The sequence below is a fragment of the Thamnophis elegans genome, chromosome 7, assembly GCF_009769535.1.
Source record: "Thamnophis elegans isolate rThaEle1 chromosome 7, rThaEle1.pri, whole genome shotgun sequence".
NCBI classification, from domain to species: domain Eukaryota; kingdom Metazoa; phylum Chordata; class Lepidosauria; order Squamata; family Colubridae; genus Thamnophis; species Thamnophis elegans.
This window is the reverse complement of record NC_045547.1, coordinates 64,909,523-64,931,983: the sequence shown is the minus strand read 5'-3', so window position 1 is coordinate 64,931,983 and position 22,461 is coordinate 64,909,523. Positions and strand designations below refer to the sequence as shown.

At 40.3% G+C, this 22,461-nt stretch overlaps 1 protein-coding gene across 4 annotated transcripts in view; it reads right to left on the bottom strand.

Annotated features, from left to right (window-relative positions):
* Positions 1 to 22,461, bottom strand: part of LOC116511635 (putative interleukin-17 receptor E-like) — a 63,698-nt gene that overhangs the window by 33,727 nt on the left and 7,510 nt on the right. For all 4 annotated transcript variants that reach the window (XM_032221789.1, XM_032221788.1, XM_032221792.1 and 1 more), the window contains exons 2-6: positions 11,486 to 11,513; positions 8,058 to 8,207; positions 6,408 to 6,517; positions 1,829 to 1,943; positions 41 to 85 (exon numbers count right to left, since the gene is read on the bottom strand). In XM_032221789.1, the coding sequence (XP_032077680.1) occupies positions 41 to 85; positions 1,829 to 1,943; positions 6,408 to 6,517; positions 8,058 to 8,207; positions 11,486 to 11,513 (448 nt within the window). The remainder of the gene's footprint in view (positions 1 to 40; positions 86 to 1,828; positions 1,944 to 6,407; positions 6,518 to 8,057; positions 8,208 to 11,485; positions 11,514 to 22,461) is intronic.

The following is a 22,461-nucleotide window of genomic DNA, read 5'->3' as shown; positions in this document are numbered from 1 at the left end:
AAATATGCTACTGTTTTAGATCGCAGAGACCTCAACTTACCAAAACAATCTGGAATATTTTTCCCCACATCATTGTTTCTGCAGTCTGCAAAATTAAAAAAAACATATTATCAACTTGTTTATTTTCATGAGGGATTGTCAGAAATCAGTAGAAAGCCCTTAATAGCATACAGATTACAAAGATTTCATTGATTCAGCTATGATGATTAAATAAGGGATTTAATTGGAGTGATAACCTGGAGAGGGCTAAATTTTCTCAAATATAGTTAGGTTCTTTCTGCTTCTGGGTCTATGAGTGATTGCTTTGATTTTGGACTTTTGTGAACCTAATGAAGCGGCTTATCTAAGCCATTATAGAAACACAACTTAGGACAGTGATGTCTAAGTTTTTTTGGACCGCGTGCCAAAAGCGGGGGAGCGAAGGGGGTTTGTGCATGGGCGTGCCCACACCCATAATGCTATGCACGTGACCAGAGCTCCCTCCCCCACTGCTTTTGCCATGCTTTTTTTGCCCTCTCCAGGATCCAGATGCTTTCTAGGAGCCGGGGGGGTGAAAACAGCCTACCCCACCCCTCCTGAAGCCTCCAGAGGGTGAAAAACTTTCCAACGTGCAAAACGCAAGTTCAGAAATGGATTTCCGGTTTGTACATTGGGCTGTTTTTCACACTGCGAAGGCTTCAGGGAAAGCCTCCTGAAGCCTCCAGAGGGAGAAAAATGGCCCAATGTGCAACCTGGAAGTTGGAAAATGGGCCATTTCCAGCCTCCAGGGAGCCTCCGGGGGCGGGAAAAGCCTTTTTCACCCTCTTCAGGCTCCTAAAAAGAGTCTGGAGCCTGGGGAGGGCGAAAAACGGATCCACCATGCCATTACGTGCCAAAAGTGGGGGGACCACAGGGGGGGAGTGCAGGGGGGGCGTTCGCATGCACAGAGGGTGGGTGCATAGAATTATGGGTATGGGCACGCACATGCACAACCCCCCCTGCCTACCCCCACTTTAGGCATGCGATGGCAGAAAGGTTAGCCATCACTGGTCTAAAACAAGAGTTCCCCAACCTTTTCGGCTTTGTGGACAAGTGGAGGTCAGGGGGAGAGGAGATGGTTCTACATGTGTGGCACAGGGGTGGGTTCCTGCCAGTTCTAACCTCTTCTATAGAAGAGGTTCCACAAATCTACAGTGCCATTTAGAACCGGTTCCAGCTCCCTGCCCCCACCCGTCCGCACATCATCAAGATGAAGAGCAAGAGGAGGAATTCTGGGAGTTGAAGTGCACAAGTCTTAAAGCTGTCAAATTTGAACACCCCTGGGGGTTTTTTTCTAAAGGGTTAGGGGTGCAAGGATAACTTGTAACTTGACAGCTTTAAGACTTGCGTGCTTCAAATGCCAGAGTTTCTGAGCCAACATTTTGGTTGCTAAGCAAGAGCGTTGTTAAGGGAGTTTCGCCATATTTTACAAGTTGGCCACACCCACTCAGTCACATGACTGTCAAGCCACTCCCACCTGATCACATGGCCAGCAAGCCACTCCCACAAAGCAGGCCACACCTACAGAAGAGGTTCTAAAAAATTTGAAAACCACCACTGGTGTGGCAGGCAAACACATGTGCAACTCCATTTGATTGTGGAGATGCTGCAACATTTGTGAGCATGAAGGATCAGTTGTCAGTTACTTTTTTCAGTGTTGTTATACTTCAAACAATCGGTAAATGGTTGTAAATCACCTGAACTGATATTTGTGTCAGCATCATCTTCATTTTAGTATTTGCATTAGCATAAACATGAAAGTGCACACAGCTGCATGCACACGAGATCAACATTTTTTAATGTTTCCTACCTTCAACGTAATATTCTTGAGTCAGTTTAACTCCACAATAATTTGGAATTGTCGTCATGGTTACGTAGAGATGTTGTCCCACACTGACTTCAAAGCAATTAAATTGTATTTTGACCTGTTTGCATGGAAAGAATCTTCAGTTGAGACACTACTTCACAAAATGAGACATGCGGAAACAAGCATTCCGCTAAGATTATTTTTCAAATACATTAATGTTATGTGTCATTTTTATTTTATTCTCTTACCCTGAATAATTCTGGAAGATAGAACTATAGAGAAATGCCCTGATAGTGAGAACAATTAATCAGAGGAATGGCTTACCTCCAGAAGTTGTGGGTGCTCCAACACTAGAAATTTTAAAGAAGAGATTGGACAACCATTTGTCTGAAATGGTATAGGTAGTTCCTGCCAGAGCAAAGGGGTTGGACTAAAAGAGTTCTAAGGACCCTTTCAACTCTATTATTCTGTATTTATTAATTTTCACTTAATTATGTTCTCAGTTTCCAAAGGCTATCCTGTTTAAGAGCCGAGGTGACACAGTGGTTAGGGTACAGTACTGCAGGCCACTTCAGCTGACTGTTATCTGCAGTTCAGCGGTTCTAATCTCACCGGCTCAAGGTTGACTCAGCCTTCTATCCTTCCGAGGTGGGTGAAATGAGGACCCAGACTGTGGGGGCAATATGCTGACTCTGTAAACTGCTTAGAGAGGCTGAAAGCCCTATGAAGCGGTATATAAGTCTAACTGCTATTGCTATTGCTATTTCAAGAAATGCAGTGATAAAATTCCAAATTTGACTCCTCACTCAGAGTTTTGAGAGTTGGGATCTACTTGAAATTGAGTTCTGCCCTACTGTTAGAACTTGCAAATCCACTGAAGAGCCAGGAAGCAACTCTGACCCCTTCATTAAAGCAAACTCTTGAGCAAGAACCCTGATTGTATTTTATATTAAACTCAGAGATTTGGATTATGATAAAATAGTAGTATTTCTAATACAGAAAATTTTATTATTGTTAAAATCAGAAATATTGACATGTGGAGGCATATCCTTTTTTTCATTCTGTTTTATTCAAAATAAAGTTAAAATACAATTTTTTAAAAAAAAAAACCTGAAAAAAACTATAAATAAAAGCAAACAAAAAAGGCATATCCTTATAACTTCTATAACTTAAGATGGGACTCTCCTCTACAACCCACAAACACACCATAATAAATAGAGGAGGATTTAATTCAAAGTAAAACATCTAAAAGATTTTCTTGGATTGCAACATTGGCTCTGATTTAGCTTTCTTTGCAGGAAGCTGGACAAAAGTAAATACTGTTGGCCTTGGAACTTGGGTTGTATTTCTTGTTTCCCCCATGCATCAAATGCTGCATCCAGTCAATTCAACTGGGCCCAGATGAGCATATGAATATAGATGCACCACTGAAGAAATGACACTTGGCTACAAAGTAAAGTAGTGAGTACACAGCTTGTATAACAGTTTAAATGTGCCGTCCCCTCAAAATAACACAACACATAGCCATTAATGTCTAAACTGCTGGCAAGAAATCCTTAAATATTTACAAAATGTGAGGGGGTGTACTCACTTCTGTGATATACTGTATATACCAATAGTATCTACCTTGTTTGAGGAAATGTTCAAACCTTTATCCATGAATCAATATCAAACTCAAAGTATTTTTATAAGGTATAAGCTTTTCTGGAAAATCCCTAGATGTCCTTTCTGGAGTAATATTTCCTAACCATTATATACATATTCACTGTGGGTTTTTTTTTTTTTTTCAAAAAGAAGAAGTCTGTAAAAATATATTGCCAAATCTAGATTTCAGGAATTGGCAGATTAGTTGGAAGTACTTCCCTTTTGAAGTAAGAGAGAGTTACACAATATTCTCTGTGAAAATGTGAAGTGAGCATGGGGGATATAATTAAGTTTATGGAGAATAATTGTTCGATTTGTGTTTTCAGGGATATTCTTCTAAATAAATCTATATGGAAGCAATGGCATGCAATATTCTTAACCCACACATAGTCAACATACAAATTTTCATAGCTCAAGGCAGACATAAACCTAATGCTCTCTGACAGTAATCAGTTAGTGAATGTGGAAACAATTTGAACCAATTCTTGTGCCTTTTGCACTAGTGTTTTGGGGATTCTGTTTTAAATAGTTTAAATATCTTCATTCTCACTTTGGCCCGGCAACCATTTGGCTGGTATACTAGTGTGGAAAATAAATTAAAATTCCAGAACTGTGTAGAATGAATATATAACTTCTAATCCCAAAATAACTTCCAAAGCCAACATTGGAGATTGAAAGCTATGATGATGACAAAATAATGTTATTCAAGTGTCATGATCCCATTGCACAATGATATATGAGTCACTGGCATAGTGGCAGTGGTAACTAGGAGGGGTTGTGCTATTGTGATTTATTTGTACCCTTTACTGAATGGCAAGGCTCTACCCCCAGACCAGTGGTGGGTTTCAAAAAATTTTGGAACCTCTTCTGTAGGTGTGGCCTGCTTTCCAGTCCACTAGTGGAACCTCTTGTAACCAGTTTGGTAGATTTGAAAAACCGGTTCTACCGAATAGGTGCGAACTGGTAGGAACCCACCTCTGCCCCAGACACCAGAGGTGGTATTCAGCAGGTTCTGACCAGTTCTGGATAACCAGTAGTGGAAATTTTGAATAGTTCGGAGAACCAGTAAATACTACCTCTGACTAGCCCCACTCCTATCTGTTCTCTGCCTCCTGAGTCCCAACAGATTGGGAGGAAATGGGGATTTTGCAGTAACCTTTCCCTGCCATGCCCACCAAGCCACACCCACCAAGCCACACCCATAGAAGCAGTAGTAAAAAAAATTGACTCCCACCACTGCCAGACACCCATGCTCTGGTTACTTCCAGAGTAGATTACTGTAATGCTCTTTCCATGGGGTTCCCTTCAAAAGTATCTGCGAGTTTCAATTGATGCAGAATACAGCTGTGTGGATACTTGTATTGTATCTTTGTTCTGTGAGTTGAGCTGGCTGATCATTGCTTCTGAATGTGATTCAAGAAGCTGATTTTCACATTTAAAGTCCTACATGGCATAGGGCCAGACTATTTAAGGAACCACCCATTTCCCAATCATATCTGCCCATCTCATCAGGTCCAACATGAGGATTGTGTTGAGGGTCCCATCCACTTTCATCCAATGGGATCCAGGTGACATGTTCCTCCTGCTTTCTAGAACATCATCCCCTCCACACCCACCGAAGGTGAGGTTAGCCCATCACTGTTAATCTTTCAGAAAATCCCCCAAATCTAACTTTTCCAGCAGCCTTGAACATCCCATGGAAAGCCTGCATAATTATTATATTGTGCTTAGGTGCATGTTCTCCAGCAAACTTGCTTTTATTTATATTTTCAGCTTTTTAAAATAGATATAACATTAGTTTAAGTGTTGGTTGTATGCTACCCAAAATCACATTCAGTGAAATGAGCTGCCATATCAATTTATTAAATAAATAAGGACATTGTCAGGGTTCCAAGTAAAAACTCTATACAAAGCAGAATTCCAAGGCAGGCAAGTTCCTCAAAGAACAATTTTATTGGAGATATCATATTAAATATATGATCAAATGTAAGGGAAGATCCACAAGCCTTCCTATTTCTAATGGTCTGTAGGAATGACCTTGGAAGATAGAAGGAAGCGTCACAGCCTAGACCCATGATAGCAAACCTATGGCATGTGTGCCACAGGTGGCATGCGGGCACACAAGCCATCACATCAGCTCAGCTCTACTGCGCATGAACATGCACCTCCTACCAGCCAGCTGATTTTTTAGTCTCTGCCCTGCATGTGTGGGGCACATGCAGGAGATGTATAAACATGCATGGGGGTAGGGTTGTGTGTGGATGGGTGGGGGAGCACGGAGGGGAGTGGTGGGCCCCATGGGCCCTATTTTTGGTCCCAAGAGGCTTCAGGGAGGCTTACTAGGCCCAAAATGGGGCACAGGGAGTCATGTGCGCATAAACGGGGGGGCTGGGGATGCGCAGGGAGAATATATATGTATATGCGCAGGGGGGCAGGGCACACAGATTGCATTATGGGTGTGGGCACACGTGTGCAATGTTGTGCGGGCATGCTTTCAGCACGCAACGAGCAAAAGATTACCCATCGCTGGCCTAGACAAGTCAAATAAGAGAAATCTGAGTCTAAAGGAGGTGTGGAGTTAGACAAAGCATATCAGAAGGGACTCTCTTTAGTATTTGGGAGATTAAAAATAAAAGGTACTTATAGACCTGCAAGATTCTTTTAGTGTAGCCTTCAAATAAGGATAGTTTGAGTACTCCTGGTTGATATTTTTTGCTTGAAAGGCTGACTCTATCCAACTCTGTTCTATAAATAACTTCATACCACTATAAAATGAGAAAATGGGAACCTCAAATTTACCTCTGAACATATAATTTTGCCCTGTCAGCTTAAAAGGAAAAAAAAGCACTTCTTACCTTGAAAGACACCATATCACCTTCTTCCTAGACTACTTAAGTTTAGCTCCAATAAAATGGTAGAAATAACTGAAATCTTTTACCTTATTTCCCTCAGGGTGGGCATTTAGCTCCCTGGAAATCTTCACCTTCACACACTTGGTTTTTTGAGTAACCATCAGGAAATAACAAATTCGAACACCAGAAGCATTTTCTGAAAATAACGTAGAAATAAATGCAAATTCAGAATTCAAAGAAACAAACTTTGAGGGGAAAGAATTATTACTCACTTCCAAAAGAATATTATAAAAGAGGGGGGGAACCTTTATGACTGAACCAGTGGTGGGTTGCCAATTATTTTACTACTGGTTTGGGCATGCTCACGTGCACACGCGCAGAAGCGTCCAGGTGGGTGGGCGGAGCCTCCCGATCCGGGCCAAATCGGGAGCAACCCACCTCTGGAATGAACCATAGAAATAAAAAGCCCTCTGAATCAAATAGCATCATTGTTAGAAAGCATAGGCTAATCAAAGATGAGCACCTCACTTTTAAAAGTTGAAATGCTCCTCAAAGTTCTACCAAATAAAATGTAGAAGAAAACAGTGATAGGTCCATTTTTTTAATTCTACTTTCATGGAGCTAAAGTGCATTACTAGCCAACCTCTATAAATGCCAATCCAGTTTGACCAAATCCATTAAGGTTAACATTGATTAGACAGATGACTCTCCTACTTTCGTATCTCCTTTATCTCCACTAAAATTTCTGCTAGAGAAAGTATTTTCATAGATTCCTCTATGGAATCATGTTAGCGTCATGCAACTGGGAATATTGATTTACAGTAGTTTGTTTGCCGCATAAAAGCAGCTCCTGTTGTTTTCTTTGATACAGCTATCTTTCTTGATTTCTTTCCAGTTGCATTCATTTAATTTTAGTTTGTAGTTTCTTAATGACACTTGGAGACATCATAAAAACCCAAGGAATATTCTGCCATTGTACTGAGCTGAAACCCACACTGTTGAACTTCACATAGTTTTAAATTACCTTAGTACTGTGTTTCTCTGAAAATAAGACCAGGTCTTATATTATTTTTTGTTCCAAAATATGCATTAGTGCTTATTTTTGGTTAGGTCTTATTTTCAGGGAAACACAATACTAAATGCATCCATCTGCACGATGATCTTAACTGGGGCTTATTTTTGGGTACGGCTTATATTATGAGCATCCCGACAAAACATGCTAGGGCTTATTTCCCAGTTGGGTCTTATTTTCAGGCAAACAAGGTATATACTAATATGACCACAAGATGGCAGCAAACAGTACAACAATTCCCATCTCTTTGCTGCTGTCTATTGATCATCCATATTATTGCAATTCTAATTTGGTAGTGTTAATCATGATGCAACCTATTGGCACTATCCCTCCCTCCAAGAGAACATTCTACACCAAGACCAGTTTGTGTGTACAAGCCCTGGGTACCAGGACAAGTATGCTCTCTCAGATGGAATCACAACGTCTTTACCTGTTTACCAATATTGTGATGGGAGCCCTATCTGAAAGGATTTCTCAGGACCCAAAGAATGCCCTGGGTTTCCCCTTCTCTCATATGCAATAATGCTCTGGGAAAGACATGAGTTCTTCCTTCTAGATCTCTCTAGAGATCTAGAAGTAGAGCTGGGCTTTTCTCCACATGCTCTTCCACTGAACAAGAGCCCCCAGTTATTATCCACATTCCCTATGAAATCTTCTGATTTACCATTAAGTTGCAGGTTTGTCTTAACACTTAAGTGGAGAGAGCAATGCCTGTGATCTTCACACTTCATTGTAGTCCCAAGCTTCATGTTTCTAAGATTGACTGGAGAAAGGGAGTCGGGCGCAGGATGGCAGAAACTATTCATAGCCTCCACTGTAAAGACAACAAATATATGTGTATATGTGCCTCTTGTGTAAAAACAAACTTGAAATAGCTAGATAATATCTTAAATCATTGAAGAGCCGAGGTGGTGCAGTGGTTAGGGTGCAGTACTGCAGGCCACTTTAGCTGACTGTGATCTGCAGTTCAGCGGTTCAAATCTCACTGGCTCAAGGTCGACTCAGCTTTCCATCCTTCCGAGGTGGGTGAAATGAGGACCCGGACTGTGGGGGCAAGTTGCTGACTCAATTTGCTAAAACATTTGTAAACTGCTTAGAGAGGGCTGAAAGCCCTATGAAGCGGTATATAAGTCTAATAAATAAATAAATTGAAGAAAATTTCAACAGATGTCTATAAGTTCATCCCTCATTATACTAATAAGGCAGGAAACACATTCACTAGACAAACAATGCACTATAGACATATACTTCAGTCACATCTTCTAAAAAGCAATAGTAAAGATTTCCCAATTCTGACTCAAGGGGGCTAGTTGTACAATCCATCAGTACATATGGTACTTTAACACAAAGGAGGATTTTGGATCAATCAAGAGTCTTCCCTTAAAGGAAGGAACTATACGTTCATTGGCCATATCACCTTAGGTTATCAATTTAGGTTCTGACCAAATATGGCAGTACTGAGGAAGATTACTAGTGCAAGCATCACCCACAGGGCAAAGTGGTTGCCAGAGAGAAAACCTACTGCCCGTGCAATACAAGTGTTTATGTTACTTCAAATCATTCTTGACTCTTGGCAACTGCCTGGAGAAATCCTTGCAGTTTTATTGGTTACATTGTCAGAAGCAGTTTATCGTTTCCTCTCTCTTCTAAGAGAGTGAGAGACTAACCTAAAATTATCCAGATGGCTTCATTCCTATGTGAGGACTAGAACAAATGACCTCTTAGTTTCTAGCCTGGTGCCTTTAATCATTACACCAATCTAACTCTTAACTGTTTAATTAATGTATTCTTAAGTTATACAATTGACTTGGTTAAATACTTTCCCTCCCTCACTACCCCACAAAATGAAAAATCAGAGGACCAAATTAGGGTTATGCTACCATTCTATGCATAGAAAGCATAGTCCAAAAATAATTTCAAAATATTACTGAATTGTACAGGTGTTTTTTTTTTTTACTCAATGAAGTTATTCTAGACCAAGGATCAGCAACCCACGGCTCTGGAGCTGCATGTGGCTCTTTCATCCTTCCACTGTGGCTCCCTATCACTCAAAATATGCATCACAACTGCCAATGTGCAACTCTCCCTGGCATGCGAGTTATTGAGCTTTTCTGCCCCCACTAGGCCAACCATGGATAAATCCAAGAAAAGAAAAGAAAAGAAAACAGGAGAAAACAGAATGTTTAATTCAACTACATATGCTAGTTTTGTAGCCACTCAGGAAATAGTTAGGCACCAGAAGGATTTTGTGACTCCCAGTGTTTTCTTTTCTGTGGGAAATGGGTTCAAATGGCTCTTTGAGTGTTTAAGGTTGCCGACCCCTGTTCTAGACATCAAAGCATATTCTCGTAGTTTAATAAACCATTCTTCCATAGCGGAAAAGAAGGATCTCCCCCCCCCCCAAAAAAGCAGATAAAATTCTTGCAGCTATTATCTTAAACAATGCCAGGTCAGTATAATTTGAAGGAGTGTGTGCCTTAGTAAAGTTTAATAGAAATATCACAACTGAAATTTCAGTTTTCATTCCATTCTGCAAATAATTAATTTCCAACACTGTTGAGTTTTGCTGCATTAACATTGGATTTGGAAGAAAGATCCAATCTCTGTTCATTTCCAGCATTGGGGGGGGGGGGGAACACTACTAGTTTTACCCATCATTTAGCCTTATTAGCTGTAAAATATCTTGTATCAATTCTCTATGACATATAAAATGAATTTAATATTCTTTTATCATTGAAATTGCCATTGCTCAATCTCTATAACAATAGAGATGCTATTCAGATCTTGCACCTGCTTAATTATATGTCCAAAATAAAACTAAGGACAGTGATGGTGAATGTTTTGGACTTGGTGGGTTCAGGAAATGCCTAACTTGACACTCCTGCTATTCTCTCTCATTCTTTCTCTGTCTCTCTGTCTCTATCTCTCTCTTCCTCCTCTCCCTCTCTCTCAGAAAACAGAAATAATTCTCTCCCTCTACCCCCAATCTTGGTCACCCTGAACAGTGGCACTTATCAGCAGTATTGAGGTTGGATCTGAAGCAGAGGCCATCACAGTCACTCAAAATGGTTTCCTCGCATCATTTCCCAAGATGCGCATCAATAGGCAGCATTCCCTTTCTGTTGACAAGCACCTATGGCCTATTCGAGGCTGCTCCAGATTGCACAAGGTCTTTGTTTTTTAAGTAGCCTCGGAGAATGCTGTGAACACTGCATGAAAACAGGCCCTAGCCTTGCACAATTTTCAGAGACTCAGGAGGCTACACAAGAACATGACCTTCTCACATGACTCCCACAGGGCCCAGTGTCAACACAAGAGCATACACCATCCTCATGCAGCCTCTGCAGCTTCCAAAGTCTCTGAAAAATGGAACATGCTTTCAAGAATGTTTGTCAGGAGTTAGGGAGCAGTGGTGTGTCACCCAAAATTTCACCTTTGACATGTGTGTCATAAGTCCACCATCACTGCACAAACAAGGAGATGATTTGTGACCAATACAGCCCTGACCCCATTCCACCTTACTTCCCCACTAATTCCTCTCAACTGATTTTGGCCAACGTCGGCTGCCCTGAGGATCATTTCGCGAGAGAAGGGGGCTGCCCAATAAATTAGTGGGACCCCTTTTCATTTCATAGGTCAGTACTCTGTTGATTTTATCAATAACTGATAAAATCTTTCAGTCCTCCCAATCCCAGCCCCAGCCCCAACTCATAGTAGAAAGAGTGATAGGTGCATATTTTTCTCATCAGTAGGCAATGCCCATTAAAGAGAAAATGAAACCAGAGAATCCACCAATCCCTTTCCTTAATATCAAATATGTGTAGACAGTACCACTGGGTGGCCTCATCACTGAGACAGAAAATGACTTAGAAATTGAAATAAAGAAGCTTGTGCTAGAGTATTTTTCTGCTGACTCAAGGACTGTAGGAATGCAAGTTCAAGTGGCCATGAGCAGAGAGATAATAAACTTCTGAAAATAAGAGTGAAGGGTACAATAAAAGCTGAAATACAACAACTTACTCTAATAAAAACACAGAGATCATGATCTTAAGAATGAATGAAATATAATAAGAATGAAAATATAATACTTACTAGAAAATTGATGTTTGCAATGAAATCCCTATGGAGGAGAAAATTAAGATATATTAATTTAAAGAATATATCTAAGGAATAAAATAAGACAAATAATACTCATATATTCATATAAAAATACATGTTAGTTCTTAGAGGTCACTTGAATTATGTGGATGGAATCCAAAACATAATAGCACGTAAGATTTCAATCCTGGTTAGAAATGGCAAAGAAATTGTCTAGATAAAAGAAAATTAAAGGAAGATGCAATCCATTTCTTAAAATATGTGAAGAACTTTCACACAGAAATAAAATATATCTGCTCTATGTTACTTCAGACGGAAGGGCCTAAATGAAATAGTGAAAAATACGAGAATTTCTGTTAAATCTTGGGAAAGGTTTCTAATAAGCTGTAGAAGGGGGTATAACTGGGAAATAGTGAGCCCTTCTTTATTGAAGTGGTATTGATATCAAGACTAACAATTACCTATTTGGATTGTAAAAGTGGATCCTGTATTGCAAATTCTACCCTGAAGCTCCTGGAGTAAATGATCTCCAAGTCCTCTTCAACTCTACAATTCTAGGAAGATGCTAAGCTTGTCAATCAGAAAGGTCAGCAGTTTGGCGGTTCGAATGCGCCATGTAATGAAGTGAGCTCCCATTACTTGTCCCAGCTTCTGCCAACCTAGCAGTTTGAAAGCATGTAAAAAAATGCAAGTAGAAAAATAGGAACCACCTTTGGTGGGAAGGTAACAGTGTTCTGTGCATCTTCGGCATTTTGTCATGTCGGCCACATGACCAGGGAGACGTCTTTGGACAATGCTGGCTCTTTGGCTTTGAAACGGAGATGAGCACCGCCCTCTAGAGTCAGGAATGACTAGCACATATATGCGAGGGGAACCTTTACCTTTACTTAGGTTGTGAGCTTTCAATTGGCCCAACCCTATCATACTCCAGCCAGGATTTTAACATTTTATTTTAGGATCGCATTTGATTTTTATGCAACAGAAAGAACTTCAATCTAATTGAAGTTATGAGTATATTTGAAAGGCATGCTATGGCTATGTTCTATGAAATAACCCTACCCAGTTAGTCCAATATAGTCCCCAGGCTGCCAGCAGAATCTGGTGAAAAATATTTGTAAAAAAAAAAACAGGTGGAGTTTTGATCGCACCATCATGACTGCCATCCTGACTTTTTACACATTATATAGACTTGTCCAATATTTCCCTTTTTTCTATTCAGAACATCTGCTTCAGATTAAATTTACTCTTGCCTTCTCCCAAAATAAATTAATTTTTAGGCTAAAGCTCAGTGACCTGAATGTGAAAACAGCAGCTTGCCTGCTTGTCTAAGAAAGAAACTGTTCATTAAACTAGCCTCTAACCAGTGGTGGGATTCATTTTTTTTTCTACCAGTTCTGTGGGTGTGGCTTGATGGGTGTGGTATGGCTTGTTGGGCGTGGCATGGTGGGCGTGGCAGGGGAAGGATACTGTAAAATCTCCATTTCCACCACACTCCAGGGGAAGGTTACCGTAAAATCCCCATTTCCTCCCGATCAGCCAGGACTCAGGAGACAGAGAATACATGGTGGCGGGACTAGTCAGAGGTGGTATTTATCAGTTCTCTGAACTATTCAAAATTTCCGCTACCGGTTCTCCAGAACTGGTCAGAACCAGTGGTGGGTTTCTATTTTTTTTACTACCGGTTGGCTTGTGCGCAGAAACATCCAAGTGGGGCAGAGCTTCCCCCCGCTGCCACTACCGGTTTGCTTGATCCAGGCCGAACTGGGAGCAACCCACCTCTGGTCAGAATCTGCTGAATACCACCTCTGTCTCTAACCTTGCATGTCCTGGGGATTTATATGTTTTTCATGTCATCTGGTTTTTTAAATATTTGACTCATTATCACTGGTTTGCAGAAAAGGAAATTCAACATTTGTTTTCTAGAAACAAAAATGTCAGCCACCGTAGATTAGATGATACAATACACATCAGGTAAAATTCTGCTTCTGGTAAATAAGCCACATAAATGAAAGGGAAATGGTGCCACGTGTATTCTTTAGGCCGCAACAGTGGTTTAACATATTATGCAAATGCACTCTCGAATAAAAACATTAGCAGTAGCAGTAGACTTATATACCGCTTCATAGGGCTTTCAGCCCTCTCTAAGCGGTTTACAGAGAGTCAGCATATTGCCCCCAACAATCCGGGTCCTCATTTTACCCACCTCGGAAGGATGGAAGGCTGAGTCAACCCTGAGCCGGTGAGATTTGAACCGCTGAACTGCTGATCTAGCAGTAGCCTGCAGTGCTGCATTTAACCACTGCGCCACCTCGACTCAAATATTAGAGAAATATTTGAAATTCAAACAAAATAAACCAGAGGGAGAAAAAAATCAGAAAATAATAATTAATTCAAGAATAAACTGTGCTATGATTTTGAAAATTCTGGCAAACAAAAGTATTTCCAATGGAATTGACAAAACATTCCAAAGTTGGCATTTTTTTTTCTCAAGCCAACAATTTGTTTAGAAATAATAGTCTCCACATTCCATCTCAATTAACAATCTCAGTAACAGTATTGCAACTTTAAATATTGGATTATTATCACCTATTTTAAACCATAGGCGAGTAACTGAGACCTAATCTTAGCAACAGGCTTCAACAAGGTATTATCTAGCATATGACTGTATTGTTAGAAGTTTATGAATCAGAGAGCGAAGGAAAAAGTGAAGCTCAACAAAGGAGAGGCCATATCTTTTTGGGAAAACCACCCTTAGTTTCTACTATCATGTAATGTTGGGTCTTTCATATTTTTTCATTCAACTTAATCCTAATATAGTCTCTTTTTCAGTTCCCATCAATTTCCTTCAGCATTGCTGAATGATAAATACTGAAGTTATTGTTCCTTGGATGATATCCAGTTGAGGAAGAAGGGCAACAGAATGAGATAATTTATTGGCTCACCAAAGATAGCTCATTTTATAATTTATGTCTTTACCTATTTTCTCTTTAACTAATGAAAATATGTAATATTGTAATGCAGGATAGAGCAGGTGGTTATATCTCAATTTATCATTTATGCAGTCCATTAGCCAAAACAAGATGGACAGAATACAGATTTGACAGATGAATGAATCCATTTTTGTATACAACTATAGCAGATGTATGGATTATGTTTTCACATAAAGATTTGCAACCAGACCTAACAATGTTTAAATAACACCACAATATGAGCATTATTTGAGTTAGTTGTGGAATTAGATAGTCCATTAATTAAACCTTAATTCAAATCCTAAATATCTAAGAAGACAAGTTGTTTGATTACTGGATTTAAATCATATGTCAGGCAGAGGTTGTGAGGTTCATACAACTTCACTTCCCACACACTTATAATAGAATCACTGCTTCTGGTATGAGATGATTCATCTAGCAAAAATAGTTGTCATAAGAAAGAATGCTGAATAGACAAGGTTTTGGAAAAATGTAGCTGCAAAAAGCTAAAGAACCAAAGAGCGATATAAATCATGTCACCATTGAAGTGAATAGTATGGTTCATCAAAATATCTGCAGTAAAGGCATAAAGAGGAAATAACTTTTATTAGCCTCCCTTTATGCTGCTTGTCAGAAGACATCTGGAATACAAAGTACAATCTCTGTCTGGCATTTGTTCGTGGAGAGGCATCTGAAAAAACAAGTTCTATGAAAATGGTTAGAGGTGTTGGGTATGCAAATCCCAGGGAACAGAGGATTAAAAGAAATATGCTGTTGACTCTTAGGGTTAAGGTTAGGGTTAGGGTTATATGGGATGGAGCATACTGCTTCCGCTTTCACCTTTCAGCCCCAATCCAGGAGCCTTCGTAGTCACTTTTGCAACATTTGCAAAACAACAACTATTTTTGTTGTTGTTTATTTTATTATTTCTTTATTGGTAAACATGAATTTAACTCAAAGCTAAAAACTGAAAATAATGGATAGAAATTGAAAGGAGCAGCACTTTAATGGTAAGAGACAAGTTCATCTCCTTCACTGCAGATACTTAAGAATAGAATGGTGAAAAAAACCCACTATCTTGTTACTTTACTAGAGATTGTACAGATTCTTGCCACCTCTCAGGGAAGAGTGGAAGTTGTGATAGTTCTTTTCAAGAATGTAGACTCCAGAATGTTTTTCCACATAGAGTTTGTTTGGCAGTGACTATTATGTCCTTTACCGATTCAAATCTAAGGCATTTGGGTGACCCAAAGCAGCATTTTTTGGCAGCTGCAGCACACTGCTGGCTTATATTTGACCCAGTATTTCAATTCTTCAATCAGATGTATGTGAGCTGGTGGCATAAACATATCCAGAGATAGTGGTATGGAAGTCAGTCGCAGCAGTGACATACCTTCAGATAGTTGCTAAACTGGGCAGTCACTAACAAAAGACTATTTTAAGTTTATCACAGGCAAATAGTGCATGGTAGTTAAGTTTCTGAATCTAAACTATATTTAGTTTAGACTAAATAATTTGGTGTTTAAACTATATTTAAACTATAAACCTCTGTAATGAGAAAGACGAGACAGTCGACCACTTGATCAGTGAGTGCAGCAAAATTTCACAGACTGACTATCTACAATTCCATGACCACGTTGCTAAGATCATTGACTGGAAATTGTGCCAAAAGTTTGGATTTGAGTACAGCAAAAACCACTGGGAAAATCAAGTTAAGAAGGTTTTAGAGAATGAGAAAGTCAAGATCTTGTGGGACGTCAGAATTCAGACTGACAGGCACTTGGCCCACAACACACTTGATGTAACAATAGTTGAAAAAAGTATGGTTCATTGACATTGCAATACCTGGAGATGCGCGAATTGAAGATAAACAGCAAGAAAAGATCACAAAGTACCAAGACTTGCAAATTGAAGTTGAGCAACTGTGGAAAAAGAAATTGTCTGTTGTCCCGATTGTAATTGGAGCCCTTGGAGCAATACCTAAAGGGCTACCTTGCTATTTGGAAATTTTAAATTTATCAGACTTGAACATTCTGATTCTACAAAAACCACCCTACTTGGAACAGCTTATATCCTCCAACGTTACCTTAACAGTTCCTAGGTCCTTGGTTAGGACTCGAGCTGTTGAGCTACCAACCAGCCCCAAAGGCTGTGAATCTCACCAAAGATTAACCAAATAACAACAACAACAGCAACAACAACAACAACAAGCAGGTCAAAAACAGCCTGGAAGCAAGATACGATTTGGAGAATAAAGTGATTGTGATAGTAATTGAAGAGCTGAAGCAGAGGGTTGTTGCCGTTGCTGAAAAGATTAAAAGATATGAAAACCGAGTAACTCAATTCAAGGAAAATTCACAGTTCAGAGCAAATCAGCACCAGTTTTATAAGAGCTTAGAAAGTGGAGATGGAGTAACAACAAATGAAAACCCTAATAAAGAGAAAGCTCTGAAATTCTAGAAGAATTTGTGGGAAAACAACAAGAAACACAACAGAAATGCAAAATGGATCAAACAGATTGAGGATTCTATTAAAGTGCATAAAATGAAAGATGTGAAAATAACAAAAGAAATGGTGCAATGACAGTCAAGAAAAGTGAAGAACTGGAGTGCACCTGGACCAGACGAGTTACATGGCTTCTGGTTAAAGGCACTTATAAGTGTGCACAAAAGATTGGCAGCCCAAATGAACCAGATCTTAAAAACACCTGAAAATGATGAATGGATGACAACTCGAAGGACATTTTTGATCCAAAAAGATAAAGAAAAAGGAAAGGATCCTGGAAACTATAGGCCAATCACCTGTTTGCCAACAACATACAAGCTCCTTACTGGTATCATTGCAAACCAAATTTATGGATACTTGGAAAGAAATAACTTGCTTCCTTTAGAACAGAAAGGATGCTGCAAAAATTCAAGAGGAACAAAGGACCAACTGCTGATTGACAAACTAATCCTAAAGAATTCAAAGAAAAGACGAACCAACCTGTTCATGGCTTGGATAGACTATAAGAAAGCATTTGATTCAGTTCCCCATAGCTGCATCAAGAAATGCCTCAAGAAATCTTTGGCATCAGCAGCAACATATAAAAGTTCATGAAAACTTCAATGAACCTCTGGAAAACGAAGCTTATAGCTAATGAAGAAGTACTGGGTGAAGTTGAAATTAAACGAGGCATTTTCCAGGGTGATTCCCTTTCACTCCTACTTTTTATACTCTCAATGCTACCACTGACAATCATTTTGAAGAAGATGAACTATGGATATGAACTTGCAAAGAAAGGACTGAAAATTTTGACTTTGTGTATATGGATGATTTGAATTGTTTGGTTAAAAAAAGCTGAACTGAATTTATTAATTGAAAGCACAAAAGAATTTAGCCAAGACATTGATATGCAGTTTGGAATTGACAAATGTGCAACAATGGCAACCAAAGCAGGCAAGGTCATAGAAGATGATGGAATAGAACTTGAGAATGAAGAAATGATAAAGGCAGTAAAACCAGGAGAAGGCTACAAGTACCGCATTTTCACGACCATAAGGTGCACCGGATTATAAGCCGCAGTATCAGTTAACGTTAATTTTTCAAACTTTTTTCATATATAAACCGCACCGGGTTATAAGCCGCACGTTTTTTTTGCAACATTCATCCGCGCGCAACTTTCGCAAACAAACAAATTACTAACGAAATCGCAACATCTGCCACTCCTCGGACTCCGCACTACATAATACACCCCCCCCCCCGCACCGTTCGTCCAGTAAGGTCGGGGAGGCGTTGGGCAGAATTGGGAGGGAGATTTTCAAAGAAGCGCACCAAATATCTCCTGCGAACTGAATCGGCTTTAATAAAGCAATTACCTGCTCAGCTTTAGTTCCCTTTGTGAAAGTTAGAATCCGCAGCTTGAACCCGAGAAACTATTAATCCTTCTCCCATTAAGCGCTATTCCATCGGACCTCCCCATTAAAACCAATCGGAGGAGAAAGCCTGGGCGAGCTGGGGAGGGAAACTGTTCAGATGGTGGAAGGGACGGGAGGCAGGAACGGAGGAGAAAGCCTGGGCGCTGGGGAGGGAAACTGCTCAGATGGTGGAAGGGACGGGAGGCAGGAACGGAGGAGAAAGCCTGGGCGCTGGGGAGGGAAACTGCTCAGATGGTGGAAGGGACGGGAGGCAGGAACGGAGGAGAAAGCCTGGGCGCTGGGGAGGGAAACTGCTCAGATGATGGAAGGGACGGGAGGCAGGAACGGAGGAGAAAGCCTGGGCGCTGGGGAGGGAAACTGCTCAGATGGTGGAAGGGACGGGAGGCAGGAACGGAGGAGAAAGCCTGGGCGCTGGGGAGGGAAACTGCTCAGATGGTGGAAGGGACGGGAGGCAGGAACGGAGGAGAAAGCCTGGGCGCTGGGGAGGGAAACTGCTCCATATATAAAGCGCACCGGGTTATAAGCCGCACTGCCGGTTTTTGATCAAATTTTAGGATTTTCAGTGCGCCTTATGGTCGTGAAAATATGGTACTTGGGGATTTTAGAGGCCTCTGATTTAATGCATAATAAAGTCAAGGAATTAACTTCAGCCAAGTACATTCGACAAATTCGCAAGATATTAAAGTCCAAATTGAGTGGAGGAAACATCATAAAAGCAATAAATACCTGGGCTATACCTGTCATTCGATACTCTGCAGGAATAATTGACTGGATCCAGATGGAGTTGGACAATTTGGACAGAAAAACAAGGAAGCTTATGACAATGAATCCTGCTTTGAACCATAAAAGTGATGTTGACCGATTATATCTACCAAGAGCAGAGGGTGGTCAAGGACTCCTACTAGTAAAACAGACTGTGGAAGAAGAAAAATACAGCTTGAATGATTACATCCAGAAAAGGGAAGAACCAATGATTAAGGAAGTAAATAAAGGAGGCCTTTTAAAGACAACTAAGTCAAAATCTGAATATAAGAAAGAAGTAATTGAGAAGCAAGCTGAAAATTGGAAAAACAAAGCTATGCATAGCCAATACTTGAAAAATAATGAAGGCAAAGCTGACCAAAAACTAACTTGGAACTGATTAAGATCAGGAGCACTGAAAAATGAAACAGAAGGCTTTATTTTGGCAGCTCAAGAACAAGCCTTAGCCACAAACTGCATGAAGGCAAAGATTCAACATGTTACCACCAACAGCAAATGTTGCCTCTGTAATGAGAAAGACGAGACAGCCGACCAATTGATCAGTGAGTGCAGTAAAATTTCACAGACTGACTACCTACAATTCCATGACCACATTGCTAAGATCATTCATTGGAAATTACAATAACAACAAGAATAATAACAATAACCACAACAATAACAACAACCACAACACAATGCAAAATCACCATCAATCAAATGCAAAAAGCCGCACTGCTTGGATCCGCACGCATATTACGAAAATACGTTATGACGTCCTAGGCCCTTGGGTGGGGCCCGACTAGTAATCAATGCCAAATCTGGCGAAATAACTGGCTGCTGTGATACAATTGTGATAATAACGCAATAGAATATTTGTAACTAGATTTCTCTTTATATTAGCTTATTTATCATTCTGTTAATTATATTAGCATATTTATAATTATAAACCATCTTTATATTTAATTCATACATAGCAATAATCTTTCTTCATCTATTTTCTACCTCTTATCTCTAACCAATTGTAAAATCAGTTCCATGGTAAGTAATATTCTGTGTCTTCTTTGTCCTTTATTTTTAATGTCAATCTGTCCATCTCTGCACAGAGAAAGTTAAATTGACCTGAGCTTTACAGATTGTCATCAGGTATAAGATTAAGCATAGCATGATTTAATCCCAGGTGTGATTTATGGATAACATGAAATGTAAAGCCACCCATTGTAGTTTACTCTCATCGTAGTTATAACATGAGATGTGGGAACTCTGCCACAGTCTAATCCTAAATTTCTTTCAGAAATTGCTAGGCCAGATAGATTACACAACTGACTTTACAGAATGAAAAACAGATATAATTAGTACTTGGAATAGTCACATAATTCAATTTATTATGAAGCCAAGCCACACAGAAGCAAATATAAACAGTATTGGGGAAATTGCAATGCAAAAAAAAACCCCAGCATGCAAACCAGGAAGAAGCTTAAAAGGAAAACAAGATGAAATATAGCTTTCTTCATGAAAGATAACCAAAATACATAAGGAAGTTGTGAAGAATAATGTTTATAGTAATGTGTCTGTAAAGCCTTGAAAATACAGTATGTCAAAAACACCTTCCTTTTCAAAGAAAAGAGTCTGTGGTACAGTAATACAGGTTTAGAGGTAACAATGCAATTTCTAGAAAGACGTGCAATTCAAACCTGCCAACTCAATGCAGTTTATCTCCATGAACTAATTTGACAAGTATGCTAGACCTCCCCTTTGAAAATTAGTTTAGTGCACTGAGTAGCCAAGGAAGTCAACTTTTACTCAGTGCCTTGCTCACTTAGACCAACCAAATCCCTTTGAAGATGCAATATTATAAAGATGATATAATAGAGAGTGGTGGGGTCGGAGGAGGCAGGAGGGCGAGGAGGCAGAGCGCGGCAGCAGCAGGGACGTCCCCGCCGCTGTGTCCGACAGGCCAGGCATCTTGCATTTATGTCCACCATAAACACGAGCCCCCAGGCCTGTTGGACACAGCGATGGGGTCGGAGGAGGCAGAAGGGCGAGGTGGCGGAGTGCAGCAGCGGCAGGGACATCCCTGCTGCTGTGTCCGATAGGCCAGGCGTCTCACGTTTATGTCCACTATAAACGCGAGAGGCCTGGCCTGTTGGACACAGCGCGGGGGTCGGAGGAAGCAGGTGGCGAGGCGGCAGAGCGCGGCAGCAGCAGGGACGTTCTCGCCACTATGTCCGACAAGCGTCTCACATTTATGGCGGACATAAACGTGAGATGCCTGGCCTGTCGGACACAGCGGTGGGGTCGGAGGAGGTGGGGGGCGAGGTGGCGGAGCGTGGCAGCGGCAGGGACATTATCGCTGCTGTGTCCAACAGGCGTCTCACGTTTATGTCCACCATAAATGTGAGACACCTGGCCTCTCGAACACAACGGCGGGGACGTTGCTTTTTGCCGCTGCCACGCTCTTGCCTCACCAACCATAATCCTCACTGCACGTCACTGATCTCCAGCATATTATTTCATCGAGGGACTACATTGTATGACCCCCCAGAATAGATTAGCCATGCAAGAGCTTCCTGATCAAGACATTTTGCCTTTATCCAAGAGAATGGAAAGGTGGCATGCCATAATTTACATAGGGAATAAGCTCCCCCAAAGACAGTACATCATGCCTTTTAACTAGTAAGGAAAGGAATGTGCTACAAGGTATAACTCATAAAAACAAGTAGAATCAGTAGTCACTTAGGATCCTTTCACAATCTGTATACGTCAATCTTTGTTTCACAATATTGTGCTCAATGTGGCATTGTAGATGTGAATGTGCTATCAACAATGCTGCATTTTGAGCATTCATTTGCACACAAAGACTTGTATATATCAGCCTTAAGCCTGAGCAAATTGGAATTACCAAGAATAATTCAAATCCAAGTGTTTTTATAAACCTATGACCTAAGATCCAGAGAGGGAGTCACATTTTATTGTTATCTCAACTGCAACATTTCTTTTCCCCGATAGCACAATCAGGTGCTTTTGCAGCTTTTCATCTGGAGATGTAACAGTGCCACCTAAAATCATTTTTTCTTTAAAAAAACAAACGATATAGAAGATGCCCATAAATTCCACCTGATCGTAGATTGTGTATACAGTACATGCAGTTGGGTTAACAGGAATAATCTTCTCCATTACTATATCTATTTACTTCTAATGAACTTTTTAACTGTGTAAATCAGGGATGTCAAACTTGTGGCATCATATTGTTATGAGACGTATCATAACTTTTTTCTCACTTTGCTAAAATGGGGTTGGGCGCAGCCAGTGTATGACACATTGGGCCCACAGACTGCGAGTTTGA